Here is a 22,226-nt window from a genome sequence, read left to right as displayed (position 1 = left end):
CTGGAAGTAGTGTTGGGACCCCTGACACACCAAATGTAAGAGATTATGTGGAATAAAGCACAATTATTATGCATTGTTGGAGGGAATGTAAATTAGTTCAACCACTTTGGAAGACTGTTTAGCAATATCTACTAAAGCTCAAACATATTGCTACCACATGGCCCAACAATTCTACTCTTAAGAATATATCCAAAAGAAAATGAGTATGTTCACCAAAAGACACATAAGAATTTTCATTTGTTTATAATAGCTCAAACTGTAAACAACTCAAATTGCATCAACAGGTGAATGGATAAGCAATATAAGAATTGAGTGGCATATCCATATAACAGAATACTATAAAGTAATAAAATATGCACAAATACTGATTCATATAATGACATAGATGAATCTCACAGATGGTTGTTAAATAAAAAAGCACAACACAAGAGTACATAATTCCATTCATACACAAAAGAGCAAGCAAAGTATGATTACAGTTATGATATTCAAAAATTGACAAAACTAACCTATGCTGATATAAGTTAGAAAAAAGAGTCACCTGGAGGGGAGTACTCAATACATCTGCCTATTTAAATTTTAAAAAATTAAAAATTCAGTTCCTTAGTTGCACTAGCCACATTTCAAGCACTCAATAGCTACATATAGATAATGGCTATAGTACTAGAGAACACAGATAGAAAATATATGTGTCCATCTTCACAGAAAGTTCTACTGATTATTGCTGTTCTAGGATGATGAGAATTTTCTCTATCTTGATATGGGTGATAGTTACATGAGTTTTTATTTTTTTTATTTTTTATTTTTCTGAGTTAATTTTTTTATTGGGATATAATTGACATATAACATTCTATTAGTTTTACATAGGTTTTTAAATATGAAAAAGTCACCAAGCTGTACACTTAAGATTTGTGCACTTTATTTAGTTATAATTTATTAACTCAATAGATAAGTAAACAAATGTTTTTAAAATAACTAGGAGAAAACATACACAATGTATATAACAGAGGATTTATATCTAATACATGAAGGACTCATATAAATCAATAAGAATAGGACAGCAACCTAAAAGAAAAATGGAATGCAATTCACAGGAAAGGATGGCATAAACATATTAGAAGATACTTAGGTTCATCAAAAATCAGGGAACTACAATCTAGAACACTGAGATACCACTTTTGCCCATCATATTGGCAAAAATTTTTTTGACTGGTAATGTCAACTAAAAAAAAAAATTAAATTAAATATGAATACAAGTAACATGAGTGCAAGAACCTTACTATATAGTTTGCTACTAAAATCCTAAGGTCTAGGACAGTGGTTGGCATATATTAGACACTCAATACATATTTATGGAGGAAGAAAGTATGAAAGGAAAGTTGGGGAGAGAATGTAATTCCCTTACTCCTATATTCATCAATGACAGGGTATAAAATAGGTGCAGCCCTTTTGAAGAGGAATTTTATAGCTTATATATCTGTTTTTCTAGAAATTCCATTTCTCATTTCTTCCTTAGAGAAACACTTATATGTGAACAGATAATATATGAAAAAACTACAAGAATCTGCTACATTACTGTAGCACTGTAATAGCAATAAGCTGCAAATAACATATATTGTGCATTAAGAGGGGAATGGTTCAATAAGCTTATCGCTCTTCCATGCCGTGGAATATTACCCAGCAATTAAAGAGATTAAGTAGATCTACATGTAATGACATGAAGAGATCTTCAAGACACATTAGGTTAAAAAACTACACACCAATGCACACATTTTTAAAAATCCACAAAACTATGTATCATATGCATACACATACATACATCAAAGCATAGAAACAGGTGTAAGAAATTATAACCCAAACCAATAGTAGTGGTTACTTCTACAGATGAGAATTGGAATTAGTGGGTGGTGGCTTTTACTTTTTCTAGATTGAGTTTTTCACAATAAAATGTATTCACTTATTACCTATGCAAAAAAGCCCAACAAAAACTATTGCTCTTCCTTAGGTTTTGAGTTGTTGCTATTCTACTTCCTAATGGTATAAAATGGATTCAAACTGCATATTAGAACAGATAAAAACTAATCATATAATTAAAGAATTTTTACTTTTGTTCTTCCAATGTTTTTGGATTTTGTTTTTTTAAACACCTGAGTACCCACCACTAAGTTTAACATGAACTAATAGATCACCTTATACATGATGAGCTACTATCTACTGAAACTTCAAAACATTTCTCAGTTGTACAAATAGTAGACCTAAAAGCCCCAATAGTCAAATTTATAGATCTTTGAACATAGAACTGTTTAAAGAATTGCCTCTACCCAAAGCAATCATCTCTTACTAGGATAAAGTTATATAAACAACAAAAAATAAAACTTAAAGAACCAGTCCATGTCCTACCTGGGTCACTGGAATATAGAGAGGTTCTCCATTATGTAGCAGTGTAAGTTTCCCATGCTGATGGAGTCGTCCTTCTGGCTTTAAACTTGCCATCTCCTTAGGTCCTCCTTTCTTGCCACTCTCTTGTCCATTTCCCTTAAGTTCTTCAGTATCACTTAGGCATTCAAAAAATTCTTCCTCGCTGTCACTCCAAGAATCCCATGATTTTCCCACCTCTCCCTTTTCCTTATCCATATCTTTTAGATTGTCTGGCCCCAGCTGGTCTCCAGATTTTCCAGCATCCCCTGAATACGTATTAGTTACATTATCTGAAGGACTTGTCTTTCTCCCCTCATCACGTGCCTTCTTTCTTTCAATACAACAATTTAACATCTGAAAAAACATTCATATTTGAATTGTTAGGCAGTTAGTCAGACATGAGCAGGTCCCCGCCCCATTCTGGACAGGGTCATCCTTCTCTCCCCAACCTGGACACCGGTGATCAGAACACGCCCAGAGATCCTCCCTTTTGTGGTCAAGGACCGCTAAGTTTCCAGCCTTATTACCACCAAGCTAGATAAAACCCACCAGCATAGGTTGGCGCAGGAGCACCAAGACCTAAAAGGTGATTCAAAGTAACCCAGGGCTCATTTTGCCGTATTTGTAATAAATGAGCACTATGGTTTTCCCCCCACGCCCATGGGTTTCACTTGGGTGCTTATGCGTTAAGTGCCTGCGCACGAGGAGAAAAGTTACGTAACCTAAAGCTGTCAATCAACTTGTCAGTCAAATGACACATGAAGGGACTTTCCGCCTGAAAAGCCAACCCTATCCCCACTGCAGGATGGCTTCTGGTTTCCAGAAAGCGCGCTCTCATCCTTTCTCAGGAGTGTACTTCCGCTTTGCTTAATAAAACTTCCGCTGCTTAAAACTGCTCTATGTCTCTCGACTGAAGGTTTTCCTTGAGGAGGACAAGGACTGAGGAAATTGCCGTTCCGCCGGTGACAGTTACAGTAAAATAAAAATCTATCCACTACTTGAATATTTTATTTTCATTCTCCACCCTTTCCCTGGACCTTGTTGTGAATGACAATGACGTAAGTAACCTACAGCACGACAATGAGAATAGCCTATAATCCATTATCACATTTAATATCAGAATAAGCTCCAATTGAACCAAGACCACATTTATATACTGTCACTGTTCCGGAAATCTTTACCTGTAGTTTCTGATGCAGTAAACAACATCTTAGATCTGGGGGTCCACTTGCTAATCTATCAAATAAAGTAGTGGGAAAACAGCTTAGTAAAACTGCTTCAGATATTCATATTTTTATACTACCATATATTTTAGCCACATTGATAAGAAATCAGAACTAGGTTTCTATAGGTAAGGCAACTGACCTGGACCAAATAAAATTAAAAGATCAAAATTTATTTTATCCCCCTAGTCCATAATTCACCAACAGTAACAGCAAACTAGTGATAGCTCTCAAGCTAACAGAAACTTGAAAAAAATTTTAAAGCCTAGAAATTCACCCTAGGAAGTAGCTAGCATGTAGTATTTCATGCCTTACAAAAGAGATTATACTATATATTCATTTCTCAATCATTATGGTGGATTCTCAATATAAAATCCATTGATCTCCACCTCTCTTTTGCTAAAGGGAGCCTGGACTGCCCCTAGGCTAAATCACTAGGTTCCCAGTAATCGGCCACGAGAGAATCCAGCTAAGCAGAGGCTGGCAAATGACCGAAGAGTAAACATTTTTGGATCAAATACCACTTTATATTACTTATATCATTACTCTCCTCCCTTAGTTTGAGTAGCACAGGTAAATGGGCAGTAACCTATGCAGTACCAACATATATGCTAACTAAACTCTTTAAATGAAATGTCAGTATAAATTATACCAAAAAATTATAGGTAATGTCTAATACCTGAACTTATGAACTTTAAAGATGTTTTTTTCCAACTATAAAAATGTATGTTCATGACAGAAGATTTAGAACACAAATGTATACACAAATGTATAAAGAGCAAAATAAAAACATAATTCACACCTGGGAAAACTACTGTTAACATCTGGTTGTATTTCTTTCCAATTATTTTTCTATACATATTTCTATATATATTCTATATATTTTTCAATATTCTCTATCAGCATAATTGAAAGCATAGTTGAAAGCACTCTGTATACATAACACTATATTCTACTTTTCTACAAATATTGTGATCACTTTCTATATTATTAGAGATTCCTGGAAAAAAAACTTTCCATTATAGAGACATATCATGATTTATTTAACCATTCCTTAATGTTTGATATTTAGGTTGTTTAACTTTTTTTTTCCTATTATAAATTTGCTGCAGTGAATACCTCTGAAAAGAAATCATGTCCTAAGTTTCTTACCACTTTCTTAGGGCAGATTTCCTAGAAGAGGAGAATTAATGGGTCAAAAGTCAAATTCTGCGAACAAACAAAAATCCTATCTCTAAAGCTGGAAACTGAAATTATTACCCTGGAATCAGAAAGTTGTTCTCCCATCTGAAACGCATTTCAAGAACAAACTCCTGCCAGAGATGTGCCACTCCTTTCAGTCCTCCATGGTAGAAATTGATCATACAAAGACACAAAGCCAATTTGTATGTTAAACTATCAGATGGTGCAGATTTGAACTGATTGTAGAGATTCTAAATTTAACAAAACAGAAACAAAGCAAAACTTGTTAACAACATATTTACATGTATAATCAAAAACTGTGTAGGTAGAGATTTTAATACTGAAATTAATCTATCCTACCAAACCGGCTTTTATCAAATGTCTAATACAGTATTGCCTAAATTGTTCTTAGGCAGCTCCATGTTTTCAAGATGTCTATAAGTATCAAAAAGTGAAGCTATAGTTTAGTGAGCCTAAAGTTATAGCTTTCAATTTCTTCTGTGGAATCTTTAAGATATATTCCAAATTTCATGTGTTGTTATAAAAATCTTTTAATTACAAATGAGTACACACTTGTCAAAATCAAAAACATAAAATCAGAACTGTATAAACTGAAAATGTAAAGCCTGCTTTTCCTCCTCAGTTCACGAAATCACTTCCCCAAAATAACTGTTAACAATTTGATATATCTGCACACCTGTCATTTAAACTCTCATTTCTCAATTTATCAAAGACTTGAAAGAGGAAAACATGAAAATTTTACTTCATTTTACATGTTACTTCATTAAAGAATTTTCCACTCTCTGTCCAGTTTTGAAATACAAAGTAGAATCTGCTGCAAAACGTAAATTTGATGATTTATGAAAAGTGTAAAATGAAGGCAATCCTATAACCACGCACAATATATTTGTTATTTTTTTCACTGTTTCCAGAAAAGTTCTACCCAAAATATGTATCTATGCCAATATTCTATAGTAGGGCATTGTCTGAATGAAGGCCATGATATCATCTTCACTCAAGTTTTACTAAGGTGATTTTTAAAATAAAAAGATCCTTATTTCAAAACAGAGAAAGCTTTATAGTGAGTGCTAGAAAATTTTCACGTTTTCCTCATCCAAGTCTTTGATAAATTGAGAAAAGAAAGCTTAAATGACAGGTGTAGAGCTATAAAACTGTTTACAGTAGTCATTGTTGTGAACTGGATTTCATGACTGTTGCTAGAAATATAGCAAAACCCCTAGAAATTCAATGCATTTGAAATATTTTAGGGCTCCCCTGGTGGTGCAGTGGTTAAGAATCCGCCTGCCAATACAGGGGACACAGGTTCAAGCCCTGGTCCGGGAAGATCCCATGTGCTGCAGAGCAACTAAGCCCGTAAGCCACAGCTACTGAGCCCACGTGCCACAACTACTAAAGCCCACACACCTAGAGCCCGTGGCTCTGCAACAAGACAAGCCATCCCAATGAGAAGCCCACACTGCAATGAAAAGCAGTCCCCGCTCGCCACAACTAGAGAAAGGCCACACACAGCAACGAAGACCCAATGCAGCCAAAAATAAATAAATAAAACAAATAAATTTTTTAAAATTTTTTAATAAATAAAAAAATAAAAAATAAAATATTAATTAAATATGTAAGTAATTAACTTACATATTCTTACATATTACATATATTCTTACATATTACATATTTACATATTACATATTCTTACATATTACATAATTCTTACATATTCTTACATATATATACATTAATATGTAAGTTAATTAATTAACTTACATATTCTTCACTCTCTAATGGAGGATTACTGTTGTCTGTTGAAGAAGTCCCATCTAACGGTTTCTCAGAAGCAGCATCAGGGAATAAGAACTTAGGAGGGAGGAAGAAAGAAAATAATAATCACATCTTCAACGAAATTTCTCATTTTGACTTTTGTAACTCATATAAACACTGACTTTTTAATGGTTTTGTTTTTAAAATGATGGGAATGCTCTTACTGTACTGCCCAGTTAGTTCTACAATATCCAAACATTTTCTATTTTTCTTCAAAAATACATTGTTTCAGTGACTAGTCAATTTTAAAATCAGATTTTTCTTGAATGTAACCACCTGGTTCTGTGAATTGTTTAGTTTACAAAAGGCAAAACCAGAATCTCTTCACTATGATTTCAGGCTCATCCAATGTCATTAAATTTTTTTTTAATGTTATTATTAAAAAGACAAAACTATAAAAGAAAATTTTAAAACACCCAAACATTCATGAGGCTCTGTAGAGAAGAATCATCCATGGGTTTTTATATATGAAATGCTAAAAGTATGATATTAAAGACCCGTAATTTTATCTTACGAGATACCCATAGAAAGTGGGAAGCAGACTAAACCTGTAATGACCAGTATATCTTTTCCACATGATTTCTGTTAACATGTGTGAGGGTGTGTGTGTGTGTGTGTGTGTGTGTGTGTGTGTGTGTGTGTGTGTGTGTGTGTGTGTGTGTGTGTGTGTGTCTGTGTGTCTGTGTGTGTGTGTCTGTGTGTGAGAGAAGGTGTGGAGAAGTGGTAAAAAGCTATATAACTGGAATAAAATCTCTAAGGATACATTCTCAAGAAGGGGCCTTCTCTACAGAAATTTACTTTCAATCCTTTTATCACTATTCTTCCCAAGTGTTTTGTGGTACTGCTGACTTGTAATTCCTTTTACTATGCATACTTTACCACGTATTACAGAACATGCTGAACAGACTTTTTTAAATGAGAGGAACTACCAAGTGCCAACCTCCACTACTAAGCACATTTACAAACAGTATCCTATTCTCCTACCACTATGTGAACTATGTATCAGTGCCCACATCTTACAAATATACAAACTAAAAATGTGGCTAAAAGTCTTGCTCAGGTAAACAGCAGGGATAAGATTAACATCAAGTTTTCAAGTCCTATAATCTTTTCATTGCACTACTCTTGAAGGTTTTTCCCAAGAAAGTCTTAGTGCACAAATTGCCAGAAGTATGATTACAACTACAATTATAGTAAGAGTAGCTATCATTTAGCAAAGGCCTATTTTATGCCAGTGTAACAGAAGGTCCTTTAGTACTCACAACAATCTCACAGGTTTTTATTAGACTCATTTCAGATGAAGAAACTGAAGTTAAATGGCTTGTTCAAAGTCATACCATAAGTCAGGATTAAACCCTGTGTATGGCTCCTAGGCCAGGCCTGTTCCACCACCCTATACCTAGGAGACACCCTAGCCCCTTCTAGTACTCGCTATAAAGTTTTCTCTGGACTGCTGTGAAAGAAAGTTTTCGAGAATACCATTCTGATCATGTCAACCTTCTGCTTAAAATGGCATTAAACTGTTAAGATGAAGTCCAGTGCTTCAACATGGCAGGTTACCTGCTACTCTCCTCATCCCTGGCCACCCTCTGGGAAGTACCCTGCCATATACCAAACTGTCCAACATGCTCTCTCAGGCTTCTGCTATTCCTCTGCTTCTAAACCTTCTTCCCTTTAACACTTAGCTCAAGTGTCCCTCTTTACGAAGCTTTCCCGGATCCCCACACTGCTCAGACAGAGACAGATGCACCCTCTGCTGTGTTCTCACAGCCCCTTTGCCAGAATTCTCACAGGTAACATGGTACTGTAACTACTATTTACTTTCCTTCTTCCCACTACACTAGTGGGGACTCAATGTGGAGACGATGTTTTACTCATTTTATATTCCCAATCCAGTGCCTGCCACATAGATGGGATTGAATAGATAATGAATAAATGAGTATGCATAAAGACATATAAAAACATTACATTTAGTTTACCAAGAGAATAGTATTGAGGACATCATTATTCAGCGGTGATTCTTCTACACCTCTCTGTTTTCGTATTTTCTTCTTTGCAGTGTGTACCATATTTGAAACTGATAATTTATGAATTGGAACCGGTGCAGGCTCTGTCAACTTTGACAAAGCATGAGTTATATCAGCAACTTCTATAAAAAGAACAGAAATGAATACATATTATATCACCAACCCTGGCAGGTTAAAGTGATGAATAAACTGATGACTGTACAGAATATTTTAGTCACTCTTTTCATTAGTGACTTTTTACTAATACACATGTTCAGCTTTATATGGATGCATGATTGACAAAGGTGTAGCATAATTTCTGCCCAGGGAACTTCAAAAATAAACCTCTAAAACCCTGCTTTTCGAAATATCTTACATTTTTGGTGGAAAGAACTTATTAATCACACAATGTTTTAAGCTCAGGGTATAGCCTGGAGAAAACGGGAGCTGCCTAGTTCATCAAAACTTGCTTCCCCAACGTAACTCAAATTAGAAAAATAGATGAAAAGTTGCTGGAACATTTGAAAATAACTTTTAAAAAAGGAGAAAGGTGTCACCTCTTCCTTCTTCCTCAAATGTGGATCGTCCGAGAATCTCATCAGTTGACTCCTTTCGACGGCAAATTTTAAAAAACTCAGTGACAAAATCACCTACATAGAAAAAAATGTTACTCATTTTTAAAACATTAACTGAAAGAAATCAGTCCTATAAATAAAAGTACATGTCTGTTCACAAAAGCTATTAGCTAAGATATGATAGAAAAAGAACGATTCAGTTTTTCTACCCTATCCAAAAAGTAATCCTACTTCAAAGGTAGCCTTGCTTTCTCTCCATAGCCCAGGATATTAAAACAGTTTTTCCTTAGAATTACTTCTAGAATGAAAGGAAAAAATAATTGAACCTAATATATTAAGCAGTTACTATTTGCCTGAATAAGCCAAATAGTATCTATTCTCATTAAGTTGTACAAGTAACAAGAATATTACTATATATATGTAGTGGTCTTCTTTCCCTAGCTGCCACCCTACTAGAATTCTGAATCCATTAGAAAAATAAAAATAAAAATAAATTCTAAAGATATGTTTCTACAGGATTAAAAATCATGTAGGATGAAGTTATTTCAGCTTCAACTGCATGTTAATGATATGCTTTGTGTCATTATAACAAAGGGGGAAAAGGTTTGATATATTCTAAAGAGCTTCTATGAGATATGTTTGCACAAAGAAATTAAAGCTTAACAAGAACCATCAGTACTAAAATTATTAGACAATACAATATACTAATTACATCCAAGTTTCAGAATTCACCAACTAGTTCTGAATAAACCTGGAACATTTTCTGGAGTTCTTCAGACAAGTAGGAAAATCCTATAATCTAGTCATATAAACTATACGACTATAGCTTATTGTAGTATATGACTACATAATCCTATAATCTAGTCATACAAACACAAAGTTAAAGAGACAGGGTGAGATTATGGGACAGAAACTTAAAATGAGAATACTTTTAATTCTAAGGTCCTCTGTAATTATCACAAAAGTCAGCGGCTGAGGAATAATAAGGAATTAGGAAAAAATTTAGTGACTAAATTTAATAATTTAGTAAATCAATGATTAAACAAGAGAAACCATTTATTGAATACTCATTATAGACAGGCACTGCGTTAAATGTGATACACAAACACACACGTACATGATCTTATTTGATCCTCTCACTAACACTCTGAAGTATGTACTATTGTTACCTCTATCTTACTGACACTGGAAGAGATTGTGCAACTTGCTCAAACTGGTGGATCTAGGATTTCAAACAAGGTCTATCCAACTCAAACTCTTGATATAAACCCTCTACTATCTCCCTATACCCCAAGACAAATTCACTGATGGCAAGAATTTTACCTTATCTTTGTATTCACTATTATATAGTTAGCATAGATGGCAGTGCTAATAAGCATTTAATGAACAGCACATAATAAATGATAAAGAGCCCAAGAAAAAAATGCTTTAGAGAAATGCCCTAATATTGTCATCAATAACTCCTCAGTTGAACAGTAATTTATCAGGTTAAATGAAATAAAGGTGGCATGGATGAACACAGAAATGAAGAAAATAATTTTCATGTGTACTAAATATAAGAGAGAAAAAGACTGGAAAGAGGAGGTGGGTTCAGAAGATTTAATGAAAGAGATATTATCTACAAAAATGGGAAGGGAAAGATAATTCTAGACATGGGATATAATAATAGGATCTGAATACCAATGGATAGCTTTTAAAGTATTTCTATTTATGTTATTCCACTGACTTCTTCAGATATCCCTATGATGTGTACAAGATTATTAACACCTCTTTTCCTCTATCAGAACAAAGATTTGCAGGTACAATACAGAGCCCTATAGAAGGGCTCTAAGAAGACTGTCAAATTCAGTGTGGACTGCAGAAGACAAAAAGGGGTTCCACTCACTACAATGGAAGATGCACAGTATGCCACAGGAAGGAAACAAGGAGTGACATAAAAGCATCAGGAGGATAAAACTCAGGTCATGGGAAAATACAGAGAATTTTGAGGTACAGACTGGTTAAAACCAAATGACAAGAAAGCATGTCTGCTAGTACTATTCAAGAGTAACCAGAAGGACTCACTGCTGTTGACAAAGGTTTATTGTTAATGGAGTTAACCGAGGAGGTCACAATGTAAAAAAATAAAAATAAAAAATACTTTTCAGATAGGTGAAATAAAGTATAAAGAATACATTCAGTGTTCCTGATCTGGAGGATAGACAGATTCGTGTTATTTCAGGAAAGGAACATAAACATCTTACCTAGCAAACACTGAGGATTATCAGCTTTTCGAACTCTAACAGACCAATGGGGAGCCTGAACAGGATCCAAATCACTAAAATGCAAAACAATAAACACAAGATCCTATTTATGGCAATCTGCAAGACTCATACATTTACCAAATGCAGTCTAATGAAAACATTATATAGAAGGACAAGCAATCCATTTTGCCTCCCTTAAACTTACTGTTATTCATATGCAGACCATTTAGATAAGTTTAAAAAAAATAAAACCTTAAGACTTCAAAGTTCTTAGACAAAAAAAGCACAAAAGGAAAAACCAAAATCAAAACAAACTAATCAAAAAACATAAAAATGATCCTGACAGGCAACATACAATGATAATCTAATGAGAATTACATTTTAGGAATAAAGAAAACGAAATGAGAAACAAGCAAGAATCCATAATAATTTTAATCTTCTTTTTGTTACACTATTTATTAATAAAAAAAGAAGCTATAAAAATTTCCACAAGATCAAAAGTGCCCCATTTTCTCAGTTAAACAGATTATGGTGCATTCACTTAATGGAATACTATGCAGCAATTTAAAAACTGACAACACAGATCTACATTTATTAAATGAATAAATATATTAAATGAATGAAGCAAATTAATATATAAAAATATACCTTAAAAAGATATACCCCCAAAATGCTAACTGGTTATTTTTTAAGTAATGAAATTGTAGGTAGTCTTTACTTTTTTCTTTTAATTTATTCATCTAAATCATCTGATTTTAAAAGTTCATGTTACTTTTACCATCAGAAAATACAACACATTTATTTTAATTATTAAAAAAAAAGTCTTCTATTTCTCACTGTTCTGCATCAAGCATGAGAATGTACTAAAATTATGTTCCTCCTTCTCCATGTTCTTCCAGGATCGTGCTCGCTGTAATTTTCAATTTTTTCCTGTGCAATTTTCTATTGCACAGGAGTATATGACATGGATGTCCTGTTATTTGACATTTAATGATCAAATATCATTCCCACATATTTTGATAACCATCATCTCTTCAAAGCCCTTTATCAAATGCTTCTTACCAGCTAAGAAAAGTTCAACAGAATTAAGCACTGAATCCCAAACTGCTTAAAAACATCTTTGCTAAAACCAAGTAAGATTCAGATTGCTCATTTTCCCGGAACTAAGGACCCTATCTCCAAAGCCCACAGCTTAAAGCACATCTATAATACATATCAATCAGTCTAAAAAGTGATCTTTAAAAATAGAAAAACAACAACCAACTGTATCAGAAACTGATACAAAGAAAAATTGCTAACCACCTGGCAGTTAATTTATTCTACTGAAGTTTGTGAACCTCAATGTACTACTCTTAACATACTTACGAATAAACATCATTATCCACAATGATACCTTCAGTCAGGTGAGGCCATGTAGTTGCTAAGTGGAGTTCACTAAAATAAACAAAACGTAAAATATATCCATAAGCTTTAACACTGTATATATACATCCTGACTCAACGATTCTACTTCTAGAATTGTATCTTCAGTAAATAACCAGAGATGTACACATAAATATGTTAAAAGTGGTCATTATTTATAATACAATAAAACTGTAAACACCTGGTTTAGCAAACGGTAGCACATTTATATAAAGTTAATGTCTGCAAGAAAAAACTATGCTATACATAATAGCCAAAAAGTATAAGTAAACCAAATGTCTATCAGCTGATGAATGGATAAATAAAATGTGGTAGTATTACATACAATGGCATATTATACAGTCACAAAAAGCAATGATGTACTGATTCATGCTAAATGTGGATGAACCTCTAAAACATGCTAAGTGAAAGAAGCCAGACACAAAAGGTCATATATGGTATAACCCAATCTATATGAAATGTCCAGAATAGTCAAATCCATAGAGGCAAAAAGCAGATTAATATTTGTCTAGAGCTAGCGGGCCTAGGGAGCCTAGGAGGGGATAACAGTTAAGAGGTGAGGGGTTTCTTTTGGGGGTAATGAAAGTGTTCCAGAATTAGATACTGATGATGGCTGCACAGCTCTGTAAACATTAAAAACACTGAATTGTATACTTTAAAATTGTGAATTTTACAGTACCTAAATTATATCTCAATTTTGAAAACACCATGATACAGATCAGGAATTGGCATACTTTTTCTACAAAGGACCAGAGAGTAAGTATTTGGGGCTTTTTATGGGCCATGTAGTTTCTGTTATATTCTTGTTTTTTTCCTTTTAAAACCTTTAAAAATGTAAAAACCATTTTTAGCTCATTACCTATACAAAAACAGGCTATTGGCCAGATTTGGTCCACCGGTCATAGTTTGCTGACCTCTTATTATAGATGAATATTAAATTTCAGAAAGTTTTCATGTGAAATTATAAAATCAAAAACAAGCCACAAAAAATGTACAAGATGACATACATTTATAAAATGTACAAAAATACTGTGCAGAAAAGAGTTATCATAGCAGGTCTGATACTTAGAAAGGCCTACTTGCAAGGTTGGCCCCTGGCTTGACATCTGGAAACTTGAATTTTAGGAGGATTCCTACCATTCCCTGGTAAGAATGGCTCACTCTGCCTAAATTACCTGTGCAAACTATACGGTTTATGCAAACATCTGGTTTCCTTCTGGTACATGCTAGGCAGAGGGTGCCTACGTGACCAGTCTCTGATTAAAAACCCCAAGTGCTGAGCCTCTAATGAGCTTCCCTGGTAGACAGCCTTTCATACATGTCACAGTTCACTGCTGGGAGGATTAAGCGTGTCCTGTGTGACTACACTGGGAGAGGAAGCTTGTCCTTGGTTTGCTCTGGACCTCACCCTATGTGCCTTTTCCCTTTGCCATTTTTTGCATTGTATCCTTTTGCTGCAATAAATCATAGGCATAAGCACAACTATGGCTGTGTCCTGTGAGTCGTCCTAGCAAATCAACCAAAGGGTGGTGTTGGGGGCCCTTGTCGCATATATATACATAAACATGTACATATATATACCTACTTCATGCATATGAAAAATACTGGAAGCACATAAAGCAAGCTGTTGTCAGTGATCACCTATGAGTAGGGGGGTTATGAATTTACTGATTTTTTTTTTTCCTGTCTAGATTCTGAACCCACTTCTTATGTTTGGAGAGTACAGAAGCCAAAAGGGCCAATTATTTCACTTCTCCGATATTTGGTGATGCTCGACTAACTAGCAACTCCTGTCTGAGACACTGAATCTACAAGTACAGTTAGGAATTCACTGTGAGAGCAGGGCCAGCACTACACAACAATGCAGTGTAACCTTGGTTAAGAACCGGACAACTAGGCACCCTTGGCTCAAGCCTATTTTCTGAGCCCAGTTCTACAATGGTCCCAATTAAACTTTTGAGTTTGAGTTACCAAATACTTTTCCAATAAACTGATTTTTTGCTTGAATTAGAGTTGACGACTACCATTTGCAACTAAACAATCTGACTACTAAACATATGATTTTTGCCCTTTTTTTTAACGTTATTTAAATTTTTTCCACTGAACGTGAATTTATTATTTTAAATAAAACTAATTTTTAATGTAAAAAAAATGACCAAAAACAGTATGTGATATCAGAGAACATGAATGGTTAGAGGTTTAAAACTATATACTCCCGAATATTTTTAGGTATGAACCGCAGATTCAGTTCCTAAGCTTTTATGACTATGGCCTCTCCTCTCCCTCTAACTATAGAACAATTTCTTTGACAAGGAGAGAAGACACCGAAAAAAGCCTCTTCATTTCCTCTTCCACTACCAAAGATGCCTTTTCAAAAGCACAGTGCCCACAACATTTGCTAATCACTGTTTGACTTAAATGGTCTGCCAATGTGCACCGTCTTACCCTCAACTTATTTCTGTATTCTTCTTCAATCACTTGTTCCTTTGCTGACTGACTCCACATGATGATATAAATTTGGAAGAAATATTTAATCATTAAACCTTCAGATTTCTACCAGGTTAATTTATTTCTCTCCCCCTAAAATTTTCCCTAAGTGAAATTCAAATAAATGAACCAGTTGGAGGGCCACAAATATATCTGTAATCCACCCTACACCCTTTCTCCCTTGCTCACTACATTCTAGCCATGATAGCCACCTTCTATTTTCTTCAGTAAACTCGCCAAGCTCTTTCCTGCATCAAGGCATTTTGCACAGGCTCTTCCTTCCACCTGGAATGGTCATTCTCTCACTCTTTGCCTGGCTAAATCCTCCCCTAATTGAGACTCAGAATAAATTTCACTTCCTTTGAGAAGACTTTACTGATGGCATATCAATCTAAACTAGTTCCTCACTTTTCTGTCATTACATCCTGTACTTTTCCTTCAAATTATCCCACAATTTGTAATTGTATGTTTATTTAGGTGATTAGTTCATCTATTTCTTTTAAGTAGACTGTAAATGCCAAGAAGGCAGAAACTTTTATTTACTTCGGTATCTTCCTTACTTAGTATAGTGCCTGGCACATATAATAAATATCAATTTTAAAAGATACTCACTTTATTGTCTCCCTTAAGTGATTTTTAAGTTAAAAGTAATATTATTTCTACCTCTATGTGAGAGTATTAAAGATATATGTATACATGTGAATATATTTTTTTAAATAACCAAATAGTTTAACGAATGAGACAGTATCTATATCTGCACTGTTTATATTTTCCAAATATTTTGCTATCAGTGATTAAATTTTTCAACCCCTGCATTTTCTTGTGAAACAGCTTTTTTTTTTAAGTTCAGTAGTTCTTCTAGAATAGCAACTGGGTAACCTATAAGGTCACCCTTGTGTCTCTTACTTATGTCTTAATTTGTGTATTTTGAAAAAGTGGCCAGAAAAAATGAAAACAACTGTTAATTCTGGGTCATGGACATATGAAAGTTTGTTACATAAAATATTGTCTGTGCTTTTCAATATTTAAAATATTTCCCCCAAAGTATACCAAGAATCACTTCTATAAGGAATAATCAATAAATTACATTATGTACATTTTATGTATTACTTTAAACCCTCTTTTACTTCTTAAGTTACAGAGAAAAAAAAAAAGATGGACAGATTGTTACATGTAGGTCTCTATTTCCAGTACTACATTCATTCCAGGAGGCTGCAGTATTATAAAACACAGTAAAATCAACATCAATATAATTTAAAAAGTAAAGTCCCATAATTCAAATGATATAATGAAATTCGCACCTAATAGGATCTTCACAGGCACCAAATGGTAACTTGCCAAATTCCAGGCCTCCCACTTCTCCTCCTACAAGGGCATCTATATCTAAACAAGAAAAAAAATTTTCCATCAGTTAGCCAAAAATGGAGAAATAAGAATTTAAATCTAGGTAGGTCAGCCCTTTGAGAAATTAAAGTTTTAAAAGTGTCTACATTAAGATATATATAGCAAGTTAGAGAACAGTCAGATATTAAAGACTTCCCCCAAGAATGTTATAGTAAAAGGACACATTTAATTCCTATTTGTAAAGTGCTGTATTCAAGCTATGCACTCTAAATTTTACTCTTCTGAAATAGTCCTTAAATATTACTCAAGAGAATATTATTCCTGTAAATTTCTTTTCATTTTCTCAGAATGTGATTAATAGCATCTAAAAGAAAGATTATCTGAGTATTAAAAAATTTAATCATCAACCTACATTCATCAGTTTTGCTGTCAATAATTCCTGAATAGCCCAAATTAGTAATCATTAATAAAACCTTATATCAGCTGACAGTACAGAGAAATATCTGAAGTTCAGAAAAGAATTTCCATTCCATTATGAATGGTATCTGAGATTAGAGAAAAATTTAGAGGGTATATCACCCCTTAGCTCCATCCCTCTTGAAGAAGTAATAAACACTTCTAAAAGACTTCAAAAAGAGTTCTCTTTGAAATAATAGATGGTTGTTTTTAATTATTCACACTACACTAAGAATTTCTAAAATTAAAGTCTACTGTTGAGTTATGAACACACCCAGATTTGCTAAAATTATGTTTGACAATTATCTACACCTAACTAAATTATTAAAATTAGTTATTAAACAAGTAATTATTGAAATTACTTGAGTCAGTAAATTTTCTAAAGTCAATTCATTCCATTTTTCCAACTAAAGAATGCTTACAATAAAGATCACAATGACTAGCTTTACTATAAGATGTGAATTAAGAGCTTCAAAATTTATAATAAGCACTTTTTTTTTTTTTTTTTTGGCCACGTCGCACTACACGCAGGATCTTAGTTCCCTGACCAGGGATCGAACCCATGCCCCCACTGCAGTGGAAGCACAGAGTCTTAACCACTGGACCGCCAGGGAAGTCCTAAGCACATTTTTTAAACCAGTAAGCTAAAAATTATTAATAGATTATAACTGTACAAAACTTTTAGTCAAATTAAAAGTTGAAAAGCTACACTGTTGAATGAAAGGATGATGGGACTTGGAGTTTGACCAGGATTTAAATGTGAACTTTATCACCTGGTGACCATGTGCCCTTGGGCCAGTTACTTTTGTTCTCTAAGAAAGATAATAATACTTGTCTCATAGGTAAATGGGAATTACCTGAAACAGTATATAAAATGCCAGGCACAGTGTCTGGCCCATATTACATGTTCAGTCCCTTCCCTTTAAAAGAGAAAATATTAAAAATTTATATGGCTTTCAATCCACTGAGAAAGAAGGTTAATATTTTGATGCCCATTTTAAAAAACTAGCAATAGAACACTAACAAAGGCGTACTGTTGTCTGGAAACTAAAATTACCAAAACAAACATTTGAGTCTTCTAATATAAATCTCAGTTTAGCTTTTATTTCCCTCTGTTGTAGTTTAGATGGAGTTCTTTTACTGCACATTAGTTTCAAATTATTCAGTGGTATATAAAACAGTAGTAGTATATATAACCACCAAAAGCTAAATGTACTACATTAATTTTAGTATCATCCCAAGATAATCAATTTACTATTTTCAATCTCATAAACAAACCAACCATTTTGGAACAAAAATAAACAGTAAAGAATATTATTTTATTATAATTTATTTCTCTTTGAGGAAGGTAGAATGGAAAATGTTTTCAGGCTAGTAAAATCCTTGTAATTATTTTATAAGTTTATATTAAATTTCTTATTAGATAGACTTGGATATAATGGCACTTTTTGTGAGAGAAACATCCAGGAACCTAAACCTCACTTAATTAAGCTAAATGTCCACCAGGCTGAGCTTTTCTACAACTTAGATAATGTCTGTTCATATCTGTGTCCTGGCAGAGCTGGCCTATTATAGGCTAATAATTAATTACTGTTAATGAATCAGTATATCAATGGTTAAGTAGGTAAAATAATTTTAATCACATTTTTATAAAAATGCAAGTTAAAATATTCTACAGCTCTTCCCAGCATAAGTGTATATGTATATACACATCTTTTTCTCCTTTCTGCTTTCCTTATTTAGCCCTCTTCTTCAAACTCTACTCTCTATAAGGTTCTGTGCGTGTCTGTTCTCAGACTATGAGGGTGGCTTCTCTTATTATATTCTGAAAGCAGACATTTTACTCATTACACACTAATTTGCAGCACACAATGTTCCACAGCAAGGGAATGCTTTATAAATAATATTAGCTTTCAAAAACAGATTGTCAGCTATAGAATAATTCTGTCTCTAGAACAACCTACACAGCTTTTTTTAAGAGAAAAAAATGATAAAGGCAATGAAATCAGCAATATTACATTTAAAATGAGTTACAAATATTTCAAACACTTGAAACACATTGTTAAATAGTTTTAATTTCTGAATATATTTTCTCTCCATTTATATTCAGTAAGTTAAATATAGTTCTAAATTATCTCACCTGGAGGCTGCTGAGGCCAAAAATACTGCTGCCAATCCTGAAGTACATAGGTAAACCGTATAGCAATACTAACTGGAGGCAATGGAGTTAAAGTACATCCCTAGGAAATAAATGCAAAGACAATACCATGTAAATGTTAGTACCCTTGTAAATACCAGAACCAAATTTCAAACTATTGGAATGGATAAATTACTACCTTCATGAAATGTGGATTTTCAGATTACAGTGTTAGATATGGCACGCACAGTCTAGCCATGAAAAATGTATGATATTCTAGCCATTAAAAAGGAAAACAAAGTCACTAAGTTATTACAGCCAAAGGTGCAGAATTTAGGAAAACATTTTCATGGGAGAAATTCTCACAGCTTAAAAACTCAAGAGATGAATTAATGCCAGAGAGCAAATTACATTAAAATAAAGCTGCTTAAACTACTACCAGGAAAAGAGATATTAAATTTTATTATATAAAGTGCTCTTTCAAAATATCTTATACAATTTTAATTATACAAACATAATTTCTTACTATTCTCTTCAGCCATGTTGAATGTGGAAAAAAATGTGACTCATTTTTTAAATAAGGTAAAACTATTAAATAAAGTGTAACACTAGGTTTGAGAAGATGATGTCTTTTCTTTCTTTTAAATGAAAATAAACTCAAATTAAAGCCAGTCTTGAATATTTAACCAGAATTTTAGACTGTGACAAACGGCCACTCATGTAGTTTCTATTAATGAATCAGAAAATTTAGATCTATCTTTACATTCATTAAAAATCATAAAAATTAATAATATCATCCAAACATCTCACAATCTCAGCTTCCCTTAATAATGGTTAACCTATATTAATGTGGCATAGGACCTAAATATGCATAGGAATGACCTAGTAAGCTTGTGAAAATGTAGGTTCAGTAGTATTCTGCATATCTACCCAGTTTCCAGGTGTTGCTGATACTGCTGGTCAGGAGGAATAAAGAGACATTTAGCTCAGCAGCAGCATCTATAAATGTCATCAGTAACTTTAACTGAACACAAACTCAATCTCAAGTCACAAAATACGGTAGCTGCCAAAAAAAAAAAAAAAGCTAATTCAGTTTGGGGCTGCTGTGTCCTAGACAAGCAAGGTAAGATTCTGGCTGGTCAGGAATAATTATTTTTTACTCAGGTCTAGATATCAAACGAGCGTTCACCTGTAATTGGGTGTAAATGATCTAGAAACCACAACAAGGTCACTTTGACATATAACCTCCGCTCCAGTCACATAGCAATGTAGACAAATACAGAAAGAGATGACCAAAAAGAAATACCTAGGACCAAACATGACATAAATATCTTTGTGGGCCCTAGAAAAGGTACAGAAAATCCAAAGTGTTAAATGGGGCTCAAGGCATATGCTTGCTGAGTTCCACATGCAGACAAAGGCAGGGAGAGCCAGGATTACAGACTGCATTAAATGGAACCAAAAGTACTCACCCAGAATGAGGGTACTGTAAGACTCTCTGCTTAAGGCAGACCCTGAGGCAAGGCACTCCCGCTTCGTGCAGTGGCTTTGTTGGAAGGTATGGGGCTAGGGAAAGTTGTGTGAGTGGGGGACAAACCCACTCTCATGACCCAAGCAAGCAACCCAATGAGTCCAAGACTCAATGTGCAATACCCCAATATCAACACGGAGCAAAAGGCTCCAAACATCATTTTAAGACCAGCGTCTGAAATATTCTGCAGGTAAGGAGCAACCGCAAAATTACAAAACCGCTAGAGAGGATGGGAGAGAAAGTTAAAAACTGTAAATAAAGCCTTGATTCAAACTGAGCCTGCAAACAAAATTTCCCCAGAACATGAAGAAATGTAGTTCTAAAAAAGACAAATATCCAAAACAACAATCAGAATATAAAACTATGAAATATAAGGAACATCTGATAGAATGAAGAATATCTAAACTGAAAAAGGAAAGACGAGGGTATGAGAGAGTTTTCAAATATTTAGAGGATTATGTGGCAAAAGAGGATGTGATTCCAAGGACAACCACCCTCTGCTGCCACCCTGCCAATGAAGCCTTTTCTAATAATTAGATCCATGTGAAAATGAAATAAACTGCCAGTGGAGGGTGAGTGCCTTGGAACACTTCCAGTAGATTTAAAGAGTAATACTTATAAAGATAGCTTTTTTTTTTTTAATTTTATTTATTTATTTATTTATGGCTGTGTTGGGTCTTCGTTTCCGTGCGAGGGCTTTCTCCAGTTGCGGCAAGCGGGGGCCACTCTTCATCGCGGTGCGCGGGCCTCTCACTATCGTGGCCTCTCTTGCAGCGGAGCACAGGCTCCAGACGCACAGGCTCAGTAGTTGTGGCTCACGGGCCTAGTTGCTCCGCGGCATGTGGGATCTTCCCAGACCAGGGCTTGAACCCGTGTCCCCTGCACTGGCAGGCAGATTCTCAACCACTGCGCCACCAGGGAAGCCCCTAAAGATAGCTTTATAAAGAAAGTATAAGAGAGCCACATATTGGGTAGCTTTAACTATGTAAAACCACTAAAGTACCCAAACCAAGTCTCAATTATCTTAAGTTCAACTCTATCAAATCAACTTTTGAGACATGCTTCATATTTAGACAGGTGAGGTTTGTGAAAGTTCTGACAGATGATGTGATAAACTGATTAGGAACACTTTTGTTTTTAAAGTACAGTTAGTAAATAGTCATAATGAAAGTCAGGCTCCACAGATCAAGGTGGTCCCCAGTTTCACTAAAGAGAAGTTGAGTAACGTAGAAGAGTGACATACAAGATCCATGAAAATAACGTTCACTAATGTTTTTTAAGAAGAGGAATAAAGCATTAATATTTGCATCTGACTAGAATTTGATCTAAAATAATTAAATATAATTGAAGACTTCTGGTAAGAACAAAGT

General features: G+C 34.2%; 1 protein-coding gene across 4 annotated transcripts in view; it reads right to left on the bottom strand.

The window, feature by feature from the left end:
* Positions 1-22,226, bottom strand: part of RAB3GAP1 (RAB3 GTPase activating protein catalytic subunit 1) — a 157,592-nt gene that overhangs the window by 68,646 nt on the left and 66,720 nt on the right. For all 4 annotated transcript variants that reach the window (XM_082465821.1, XM_082465820.1, XM_082465819.1 and 1 more), the window contains exons 8-17: positions 19,329-19,428; positions 16,690-16,771; positions 12,846-12,914; positions 11,481-11,554; positions 9,220-9,312; positions 8,636-8,805; positions 6,603-6,692; positions 4,902-5,074; positions 3,600-3,654; positions 2,401-2,772 (exon numbers count right to left, since the gene is read on the bottom strand). In XM_082465821.1, the coding sequence (XP_082321947.1) occupies positions 2,401-2,772; positions 3,600-3,654; positions 4,902-5,074; positions 6,603-6,692; positions 8,636-8,805; positions 9,220-9,312; positions 11,481-11,554; positions 12,846-12,914; positions 16,690-16,771; positions 19,329-19,428 (1,278 nt within the window). The remainder of the gene's footprint in view (positions 1-2,400; positions 2,773-3,599; positions 3,655-4,901; positions 5,075-6,602; positions 6,693-8,635; positions 8,806-9,219; positions 9,313-11,480; positions 11,555-12,845; positions 12,915-16,689; positions 16,772-19,328; positions 19,429-22,226) is intronic.

Source organism: Balaenoptera physalus (genome assembly GCF_965194825.1).
Source record: "Balaenoptera physalus genome assembly, chromosome: 6".
In the NCBI taxonomy this organism is placed as follows: Eukaryota; Metazoa; Chordata; class Mammalia; order Artiodactyla; family Balaenopteridae; genus Balaenoptera; species Balaenoptera physalus.
This window is presented reverse-complemented; position numbering and strand designations above follow the sequence as displayed.